The sequence below is a fragment of the Mustelus asterias genome, chromosome 6 (assembly GCF_964213995.1).
Source record: "Mustelus asterias chromosome 6, sMusAst1.hap1.1, whole genome shotgun sequence".
Taxonomy (NCBI): Eukaryota; Metazoa; Chordata; class Chondrichthyes; order Carcharhiniformes; family Triakidae; genus Mustelus; species Mustelus asterias.
The window spans coordinates 69,481,104-69,492,301 of record NC_135806.1 but is presented as its reverse complement, the minus strand read 5'-3'; the positions used below and the strand labels follow the sequence as shown (position 1 = coordinate 69,492,301).

The following is an 11,198-nucleotide window of genomic DNA, read 5'->3' as shown; positions in this document are numbered from 1 at the left end:
ATGAAGTTAGTGCCCACTTTAAAAAAAATGATAAACGGACTTCTGCAGCTACATGGAATACTTAAGGTGGATAGCAAGAATGTTTTTAAGGTGAAGTTGGATTAATAAATGAAGGACAATGGTATGCAATAGAGTGAGATGAAGCCAGAAGATATGTTGTACCTAGGTTCTCATATGATTTTTGATGAAATTTCATGAAAGGCTTGAAGATAGTGGGTTAAAGTCCCACCACAGGACTTCAACCGTGCAGGGTGGGCTTCCTTGGTTTAGGAGATCTGATGGGTAAACAGGAGGCATGAAGAACCGGATTCATGAGTTAATTGTGTTTACAGAGCTGGTTGCAGGCAAATTGCATGTAAATATTTGTGTTTTAGGACTTTTTTTTTCTTTGTCTTTGTTTTCTAAAGGGAGTGAAAGGTATAAACAGCACTACAGAAAACGCATACCAGCCATCCGGTCAAAAGACTTCACAATTCAACTCTGCAAGTCAATTAGAGATTGTCTAAGTGTTTCCAGTGCTCTAAAATCTTTGGAATTACAAGGATTACCTTTGAGGCACAGAGATCTTATAGTATTAACAAAGGTGAGAAAGCATTAATTGAAAAGCTGCATTACCGTAGAAAAACATATCAGTAACATTTGTTAATTACCTGTTGCAATCTGTTCAAGATCATTCTTGACATAAGTGATGTATTTGCTACCTTGATCAAAGAATGGTTAAAAACTTACAGCACAAAAGGAAACCATTTGGCCCAGTGTGCCTTTGTTGGCTTTTTGAAAGAACAGTCCCAATCCCCCCTCCTTTCTTCCCTGTAACCCTAAAAATTTCTTATCCTCAAGTACCTGTCGACTCTCTTTCAAAATAAAAGCAAATTACTGCGGATGCTGGAATCTGAAACCAAAAGAGAAAATGCTGGAAAATCTCAGCAGGTCGGGCAGCATCTGTAAGGAAAGAAAAGAGCTGACGTTTCGAGTCCAGATGACCCTTTGTCAAAGCTGAGATATATCAAAGAATATATTTTCTCTATATTTCTGTCAAGGCTCCATGTTGATAATGTTTGTCTGTAAGATCATCTCTTGATCTGCCCTGTTTCTTGGAAAACGGACCAATTTTTTCAACCTTTCCACATAACTGAATTACCTCATATCTGTCAACATTTTGGTAAACCTGCTCTGTACCCTTTTTCAGACCGTTGAATCTTGCCTGAAGTGTGGTGACCAGATTTGTCCACAATCTTCGATCTGAACACTGAGTATTGCAATTCCAGCATGTTCCCTTTGCTTTTATATTCTATTTCCCTCATTATAAATCCAGATAATCCATATCTGGACTTGCGGATAGTGAAGAGCATTGTTGGGCAATACAGCAGGATATAGATAGGCTGGAAAATTGGGCGGAGAGGTGGCAGATGGAGTTTAATCCAGATAAATGCGAAGTGACGCATTTTGGAAGAAATAATGTAGGGAGGAGTTATACATTAAATGGCAGAGTCATCAGGAGTATAGAAACACAGAGAGGGACCTAGGTGTGCAAGTCCACAAATCCTTGAAGGTGGCAACACAGGTGGAGAAGGTGGTGAAGAAGGCATATGGTATGCTTGCCTTTATAGGACGGGGTATAGAGTATAAAAGCTGGAGTCTGATGATGCAGCTGTATAGAACGCTGGTTAGGCCACATTTGGAGTATTGCGTCCAGTTCTGGTCGCCGCACTACCAGAAGGACGTGGAGGCGTTAGAGAGAGTGCAGAGAAGGTTTACCAGGATGTTGCCTGGTATGGAGGGTCTTAGCTATGAGGAGAGATTGGGTAAACTGGGGTTGTTCTCCTTGGAAAGACGGAGAATGAGGGGAGATCTAATAGAGGCGTACAGGATTATGAAGGGTATAGATAGGGTGAACAGTGGGAAGCTTTTTCCCAGGTCGGAGGTGACGATCACGAGGGGTCACGGGCTCAAGGTGAGAGGGGCGAAGTATAACTCGGATATCAGAGGGACGTTTTTTACACAGAGGGTGGTGGGGGCCTGGAATGCGCTGCCAAGTAGGGTGGTGGAGGCAGGCACGCTGACATCGTTTAAGACTTACCTGGATAGTCACATGAGCAGCCTGGGAATGGAGGGATACAAACGATTGGTCTAGTTGGACCAAGGAGCGGCACAGGCTTGGAGGGCCGAAGGGCCTGTTTCCTGTGCTGTACTGTTCTTTGTTCTTTATCTGTATGGACACCAAAGCTTCCCTGCCCTTCAATGTCTTTCAACATTGTGCTATTTATAGCATATTCTCTTTCCATATTAGTTCTCTCAAACTTTATCACTTCACAGCTCTTTTCATTAAACTTCATCTGTTACCCATCTGCCCATTTCACCATCCTGTCAGTCATCCGGGCGATTCTATCATAGAATCAAACAAAGTTACAGCTCAGAAGAAGACTACATAGCTCGGCACGCATGTGCTGGGTCTCTGAAGAAGCAATTCACTGAGAGCCACCTATCAAGAAGAGCAGGGATCCTAATGGAGATCATTGGGTAACTGCACTATAAACCTTCCAGTCTTTAAAACAGCTATTCACTTCTATGGTTTCCTGTCACTCATCAATCTCATATCCATGTTGCTACTGTCCCTTTTATTCCATGAGCTTTCACTGTGCTCCCAAATCTGTTGTGCAGCATTGTACGTAATGCCTTTTGGAAGTCTTTATACACCTCACCAACCTTCTGTCATCTCATCAAAAACTCAACCAAGGTTGTTAAACAGGATTTGCTCTTAACAAATCTGTGCTGGCTTTCTTTAATTAACCTTCATTTGCCCAAGTCACTATTGCCAAGGTTTATGCCATCTGCACACTTTATAATGCTGCTCTATACTGAGTCTGTCATTTATAAAAATTGGAGAGTTATGGACCTAAAACTGATCCTTGGGGAAGAGCACAGGAAACCACTTCCACGGTCAGAAAAGCATCCATCCATCAGTGAGTCAATTTTATCTCCACTTTCCCTTTAATTCCGTGAGTTTCAGTTTTAATAAGCCTCTTGTGTGATACTTTGTTGAACATCTTCTGTAACTCCATATATAAATATATCTTAATTCCAACCATGTGCCTTGGCTCCACGTATCTTGAAACCTTTGTCCAGCAAAAAAATCTTTCGATTTCGGATTTTGAGCTAGCATTTACTTTTTTTGGAAGTGTTCCTCACTTCTTCCAGCCTTTGCATGACTAGAACACTTAATCTCCTCAGCATGGAAATGTTCTGATTTTAAGCTCACATCTTCTAGTCCTGTACTCCCCAACCAGTGGAACCATTTCTCTCTACCTATTCCATAAATTTATTTCAAAATCTGAAATACCTTCTCTGTTGGCTCAGTTAGCTAAAAGTCCAAATGGAGTGATTGTGAAACAGTAACTTTTTTGAAAATATTCATTATTGAAGCTCAAAAAGCTGCTGTCTGACATTAAAACAAAATCACAATGTAAAAATTTAGTCCTGGATGCATTTGATGCATTGCACATCTTTTCTGTGACTTTTGTGGATCGCTGATGCTTTTTCCAGTTAGTGTGCTCCAAGTCATTTGACATTCACACCAAAATATTAATAATTATAATGTGCTCTCTCTGATAACACATATTTGATTTGCTCAGCAAGTTAGAACAGGACATTCATTGCTTATAATCTTCTCCGATCTGTGTGGAGTTTGCTGATTTTGGCAGGGACAGTATCTTGGGTTGGCAAGGGAAAAACAACTATGTTTTCTGTTCTTTGTACCTATTGAAATTACCTGTATGTAAATATTCGGACAATAAATGATTGTAACGCAGCTCTGATTGAATGATTGTGACTATTACTGCTAAGGCTGACATATGAATAATCGTCCTTTGTGTTGGATGCTAGAGAGTGCCAGTGGAGTTATGTTCCTGCCAAGTAGTCTCTGGAAGATATTTTAGGCTTGCCTTTGACAGGGGGGCGGGGGGTGCAATTGATTATTGGTTTGGGGATAGCCAAGTAACTGTTCTTCTGAATGGAGCAGAGCTCCGAAAGCTAATGGTATTTGCTACCAAATAAACCTGTTGGACTTTAACCTGGTGTTGTTAAAACTCCTTCTGAATAAGCTCATTAATTTTAAATAAGGCTGCTTTCCTCAACTTTTGAGAGCCATTTGAATTTAATGGCTGTGATTGGGTTTACAATGGGGCAGGCTTTCTTGCCTGGTCAGGGCTGCTGGGCAGGAAACAGAATTAAAAAATGCTCATGAGGTCCTGCTGTTAATTATAGCAGAACATCCTCCTTTCCAGCTCTTGCTTTCTCCCTACTTTCCTGATCCGACTGGGACCAAAGTCTTCAAAAGCTCATAAATTGCTCAACTAAAATAAAAACAAATCAAATAACTAGGTTTATCAAATGGTAATTGGTAGTTGATACAAAGGAGAAAATTGGACAATATGAATATTTCGTTAAATCCATCAACCACAGAATGTTAATATACTTTTTATACAATATCCATCCATAATTGCCTCTTGATATATTAATTGTTAATGTCATGTGCAATTCTTTAGGGTTTATCCAGGACCAAAACACTACAGAACCTTTCATTAGCTTATTGTCCAATAGGAGACGATGGACTGAAAAGTAAGTTGCTGTTTCTACCAGATTTCTATTACCAGGTAGTTCATAATTTTTCACATTTGTAAAATCTAAATTTTTTTCTGTAGTCATTTGCGAGAGTGTGAAGAATTCTGCAACCATCAAAACAGTTAACTTCACAGGCTGTAACTTAACATGGCGTGGAGCAGAGCACATGACCAACATTATTAAGGTGGGTTTTTAATTTCTGTTGCTTCAGAGATGCTTTTTTAAAACGGTTTTAAATCACAAAGCAATCAAACATAAGAATTTGTCTTAACGTGGTAATTATAAACTAATGCAGTACTATAAAGGCCATGTGCTTCTGTTTTATACAGCATCAAGCAACAAAAAGACATAGTCAAGTCTGGGCAGAGAGTCTTCGTTACAGGCGTCCTGATCTAGATTGTATGACTGGTTTGCGTCGCATTACCATGAATTGTAATACACTAATTGGTGATATTGGAGCTACTGCCTTTGCAGATGCCCTCAAAGATGACCTTTGGCTTAAAGGTATGTTGAGCTGAAACAATTATTGCTGTTTTTGATATGCAGATGAATTTTAAATGTAAAGGTGTGAATTTCTTTTGGTTTGAAAATAAATATACAGGATCAACAGTCTCTTGTTTACTCCTGTCCAGTGTAACTGATTGCTCATTTGGTTTTGAAATGTAACTATGGTATCCCAGTGGGCCAGTGGGATGAATGATGAAGATTAGGAAATTCCCAGAATTAACCTTTAGCCTGCCGAATTTGCTAATCTTAGCTGGTTTGCGATTGAGTTGAGAGTGTCTGTGTGAGGGAGAAGGGAAATCGGCTGTGTTCCAGCTTCTGATTCCTAATTTGGCTATGCTGATATCAAATGGATATAGGATTTGGCTCTGTCCCACACAAAAAAAATGAGCTGGTCCTTGGCAATTTAGCAAGAAAACAAATGACCTGTTCGCTATGTTATCCTATTTTCATTAAATAGAAACTCCAAATGTTTAACTTGATTTCCAACCTGTATTGCTCTTACTCCTAATCTTTTTTTGTTGACAGGGCTGAGAAAGTTTATGTTTATCCTTGAATCAGTCCAGGGTGGTAGTATACAGAGCAAGAACAGCAAAGTAAGAGACGCAACAGGAGCCCTATAGCAGACCATCAATAAATCAAATGCTATGAAGTGTGATTATACAGAACAGATGTGTATGAAAGAGAATCCTTTTTCAAGTAAATCCTTTGCTGGAAACTGGTTATATATGTAGGGCTTTTGTGTGGAGTCTGGAGATTATAATGGTTTTCAATTTCTAATTCTAAATAGTTCTCCTATTTCAAGGGCCACAGCACCCCCATTTCCACCCACCCCACAGAAATGCTGGCTAATCGGGAAAATCGGGTTTCGAATTTTAAACTTGCTCTTGAGCACTACTTATTGCAAAGTCGTATTGGTAGAGGCTTGCCGACTACTCAAGCTATTGCTAATATGTGGCCCAAGGGAATTCAAAAGGAGAAAAGATTTGTGATTCAGGGAAGCTGAAAAAACACCAGTGAATACATGTGAACAACAATATGGATCCTGTAAATACATCAATTAACACCTGTGGAGAGAATAGGTATGTTAACATTACAAATTAGACTAGCCACCAGAACTGGAAAGTTAGCAGGTAAGCAGAATATATAATGGAATGGAACCCAAGGAAGTAGAAAGGAAATACAGACACACAAGTTCTCACGTGTGCAGACACAAAGCAAAATAATGTGTATTTAAGTGGGAAATAGTTAAATGGCTGAAGTGCTCTTAACGTCAGAAATAGACAAAATGCGAAATTAGTTATTTATGAGATGTAGAAAATAAGAAGAGTTTGAGACGGGCTGCAGCAGCTCAGGTGAAGAATATAAACAGTGGCAGCAATGTTTTCCAATGCAGGATACTCATCCCAAGCACCAACCTGAAATGCCAATGCACATGCCCCACATAATCAATATGGTGATTTGCACGGTGACACAGTGGTTAGCACTGTTATCTCACAGTGCCTGGGACCTGGGTTCGATTCCGGCCTTAGTGACTGTGTTTGTAAATTCTCCCCATTTCTGCATGGGTTTTCTCCAGGTGCTCTGGTTTCCTTCCACAGTCCAAAGATGTGCGGGTTAGTTTGATTGACCATGCTAAATTGACCCTTAGTGTCGGGGGATTAGCAGGGTGAACATGTGGGGTTACAGGGATAGGGCCTGGGTGGGATTGTTGTGGTGGTGGCTCGATGGGCCAAATGGCCTCCTTCTGCACTGTAGGGATTCTATGATTCTATGAATATTAATATCAGAGAGGTGCAATGGGCCAAGTAGAATGTCATGGCTATACTGACATGATGATAATGTGACCCTTAAAAAAATTATCTTTTTAAAGACCACATTTTATTTTTAAAGACTGAATATCAAGATGGCTCTCTTGCTCAAAGAGGGCAATGATACCTTTTCTGATATTGGCTCAATGTTTGTCAGACCAGGAGATAGACAAAATTCTACAGGTGGGAGAAGAATCCATCTGTCTAATGGGATTACCCCAATATCTGTTTGGACCAAGACTTGATAGTGATGTGATGTCACATGATTCATTGACCATCTTTGCTCTTTGCTAACGGATCTTATAATGCTCAAACTGACTTCAGAGTGTAACCTTCATTGAGTCACACTTTCAATGATCGAGGTTGACAAGCAAAGCCATTACACTGTTGTTATCAACTAGGCTGTTGAAAAGCCACACCTTACTCTTGAAAGAGAGATAAAGAACCCCTCTCTCCTCTGCCCTGTTCCAGTTTTTAACCTACCTGAGAAACCCATCTTCTGGCAGATCAACTTTAGGAACCATCACAGCTGTTGAGGCATCTCTGCAACTTCAAAGCCTTCACTTCAGATAACATAACAACCTAACTATGAACTGACAGGCTTTCACCGAAAAAGAGACTGAGTTAAATTCCATTTTTATAATTACTGATTTTATTTTCATTGGTAACTCTTTTTGTGTGAGTGTCAGTGAGATGTCATTATTTTATGAACCTCCAGGGCAGAGGATGTAGAAAAATAAACTACCTGTCTCCTTTTCAAATATAAAAGTTTGCTTCTGGGTTACTTAAAACTGACTTGAGGGTAAGAAATACACAAATCAACGTACAAATATATTTGATCATTTGCAAAAAAAGTAACACTTTAAAAATTGTCTGTGACAACATTTACTTAACTGTTCCCGCCACAGATCCTAACTAAGCTGCTTAACTTTTCAATGTTTCATGTTTGATTTCCAGCATCTGCATTTTTTTTTGCTTTGATCACAATTCTTCACCCTGGTGCTAAGACAGTTGAAAATATTCTCTCCAACACCAATCAAAATTGTTTTTGGTGGGTAATATTCACAGTATGAGTGGTTCATTGTGCAAAACGTTCACTGCTGATTGAGTGACAGGAAACAAAGTAGCTGCAAGGAGTTGTTTTGCGGACTGGAGGAATGTATTCTGCAGGGGTCAGTACTAGGCCTACTGCTTTTATTGGTGTTTATAGATATTAATTATATTAAACTTGGGCGTACATGACACATTTTCAAAATCTACAGATAACACAAAAGTTGAAAATATTATGAACTGTGAGGAGGGTAGTTGATGGACTTCAATTGTATATAGGCTGGTGGGATAGGCACACGTGGCAGATAAAATTTAGTCATGATGTGGAGATGCCGGCGTTGGACTGGGGTAAACACAGTAAGAGTTTTAACAACACCAGGTTAAAGTCCAACAGGTTTATTTGGTAGCAATTGCCATTAGCTTTCGGAGCGCTGCTCCTTCGTCAGATGGAGTGGAAATCTGCTCTCAAACAGGGCACAGAGACACTAAATCAAGTTACAGAATACTGATTAGAATGCGAATCTCTACAGCCAACCAGGTCTTAAAGATACAGACAATGTGAGTGGAGGGAGCATTAAGCACAGGTTAAAGAGATGTGTATTGTCTCCAGACAGGACAGTCAGTGAGATTCTGCAAGTCCAGGAGGCAAGCTGTGGGGGTTACTGATAGTGTGACATAAATCCAACATCCTGGTTTTGGCCGTCCTCATGCAGAACTTGGCTATCAATTTCTGCTCATCGACTCTGCGCTGTTGTGTGTCGTGAAGGCCGCCTTGGAAAACGCTTATCCGAAGATCAGAGGCTGAATGCCCGTGACCGCTGAAGTGCTCCCCCACAGGAAGAGAACAGTCTTGCCTGGTGATTGTCGAGCGGTGTTCATTCATCCGTTGTCATAGCGTCTGCATGGTTTCCCCAATGTACCATGCCTCGGGACATCCTTTCCTGCAGCGTATCAGGTAGACAACGTTGGCCGAGTTGCAAGAGTAGGTACTGTGTACCTGGTAGATGGTGTTGTCACGTGAGATGATGGCATCCGTGTCGATGATCCAGCACATCTTGCAGAGGTTGCTGTGGCAGGGTTGTGTGGTGTCGTGGTCACTGTTCTCCTGAAGGCTGGGTAGTTTGCTGCAGACAATGGTCTGTTTGAAGTTGTGCGTTTGTTTGAAGGCAAGAAGTGGGGGTGTGGGGATGGCCTTGGTGAGATGTTTGTCTTCATCAATGACATGTTGAAGGCTCCGGAGGAGATGTTGTAGCTTCTCCGCTCCGGGGAAGTACTGGACGACGAAGGGTACTCTGTCCACCGAGTCCCGTGTTTGTCTTCTGAGGAGGTCAGTGCGGTTTTTCGCTGTGGAGCGTCAGAACTGTCGATTGATGAGTCGAGCGCCATATCCTGTTCTTATGAGGGCATCTTTCAGCATCTGGAAGTGTCTGTTGCGATCCTCCTCATCCGAGCAGATCCTGTGTATACGGAGGGCTTGTCCGTAGGGGATGGCTTTTTTAATGTGTTTAGGGTGGAAACTGGAGAAGTGGAGCATCGTGAGGTTATCCGTGGGCTTGCGGTACAGTGAGGTGCTGAGGTGACCGTCCTTAATGGACATGCGTGTGTCCAAGAATGCAACCGATTCCAGAGAGTAGTCCATGGTGAGTCTGATGGTGGGATGGAACTTGTTGATGTCATCATATAGTTGTTTCAGTGATTGTTCACCATGAGTACAAAGGAAGAAAATGTCATTGATATATCTAGTGATAAAATTTATTAAAATTTAAATTTGAGTAGAGCCAATGGTGTCAAAGCACTCCAGTACCCATAGAAATCTGTACAGTTCACAATTGAGCACTGTTGGGCTGGCATGGTGGGGTGGGGGGGAAGGTGAGGACTGTCAGGGCTGGCGAGGGGAAAACATGAGCATTGTTGAGTGGTGTGGGGGCACAAACATTGTCAAGAGGCAGGGGAGACTGATGAATATTGTGTAGGGTTAGGGGCATGGGAATTGAACACTGTTGGGTGTGACAGGGACATTTTGAAAACTGTAAGTCACTGAACTGAAAGCAGACCTTAGAGGCATACCTTCAGTTCATGATGAAAAAGGGGGTGTAATTTCACTTCAGTCACACTTCAGCACTTGGCCTTCCCACTCTACTTGAAACTAGAGCTGCAACCGTGGGTGGAAGGTGGTGGAGGTGTGTGAAATGAGAATTCTTTGTGATTGGATGGCAGGGGCATGGCTGACTGAAAAGTCTGGTTTACTTTTCAAGCAGCAAGTTGATAGGATCTGGACTACACAGACTGAGAATTGTGGAGGCAGATTCAAGCATAGATTTCAAAAGTGAATTGGCCAAACACCTGAAGATAACATTTGCAGGACTATAGTGAAATTGTAGGAGACTTGGATTAGCTGAATTATTCTTGAAAGAACTTATTAAAGCAATTAACATGTTGAGAGTAATTAATTTAAGTTCCTTGTATATTTTACTGCACCTCGATGACATCTATGGTAGATGGCTGCCACTGCTGTTGCGTGCTGCACCACCCCCCTCGTGTGCTTTCTTGATGTGAAAATTGGACTTGACACCCAATAGGAATACTGCTGGAGGCTGATTTACTGCTGAATAGTTTTGTTGATTTTGGGAGCTGTTAAGTATATGAAGCTGACCATCATCTCTTGTCGAACCAAAGTTAAAATATTTCGACATTTTGCATGATTAACTTTTTATGATGAAAATATCTGCATAATTTTACAACAAACTGTTTTGGCTTAATATAGTGTTACTGGTGTTGAAGTGTTCTACACTTCTGTCTCATGGTTACATATTTAGATGTGGTGTGCAAATAACAGTAAAGATAATGCATCGCCTTAATATACTTTTATCTCTCAAAGGTCTTATGTCTGGTACCATATGTGGATTCATGATTAAGGTCAGAACATATGGGATTATGGGACAGGTAGCAGGATGAATAGCATTCTGGCTACAAAGCAAAAAGCAGTGTAGAGGTTAAAGGTAGTTACTCAAACTGGCAAAAGAGGCCAAGAGATGTTCGACAAGAATCAGTGATAGGACCACTGCTGTTTATTTACATAAAATATTTGGATCTTGAGTGTTGCTGAAAAAAGAGACATGTCAAAGCTCTTTTCTTTCAGCAATTTTCAAGTTCTGGTACTACCAAAAGATTTTGACCTTGGAATCAGGACTACAATTTTAAAATTTGCAAATG

The 11,198-nt window shown here is 40.9% G+C and overlaps 1 protein-coding gene across 2 annotated transcripts in view; it reads left to right on the top strand.

Moving 5' to 3' along the window:
• Positions 1-407: 407 nt before the first annotated feature.
• The window catches only part of cep78 (centrosomal protein 78), a 59,682-nt gene continuing 48,891 nt past the window's right edge, over positions 408-11,198 (top strand). Inside the window, exons 1-4 of one of the 2 annotated variants that reach the window (XM_078214514.1) lie at positions 408-583; positions 4,545-4,617; positions 4,701-4,804; positions 4,950-5,124. In XM_078214514.1, the coding sequence (XP_078070640.1) occupies positions 4,787-4,804; positions 4,950-5,124 (193 nt within the window). In that variant the 5' untranslated portion in view covers positions 408-583; positions 4,545-4,617; positions 4,701-4,786. The remainder of the gene's footprint in view (positions 584-4,544; positions 4,618-4,700; positions 4,805-4,949; positions 5,125-11,198) is intronic. The other variant, XM_078214515.1, reaches the window with a different exon arrangement.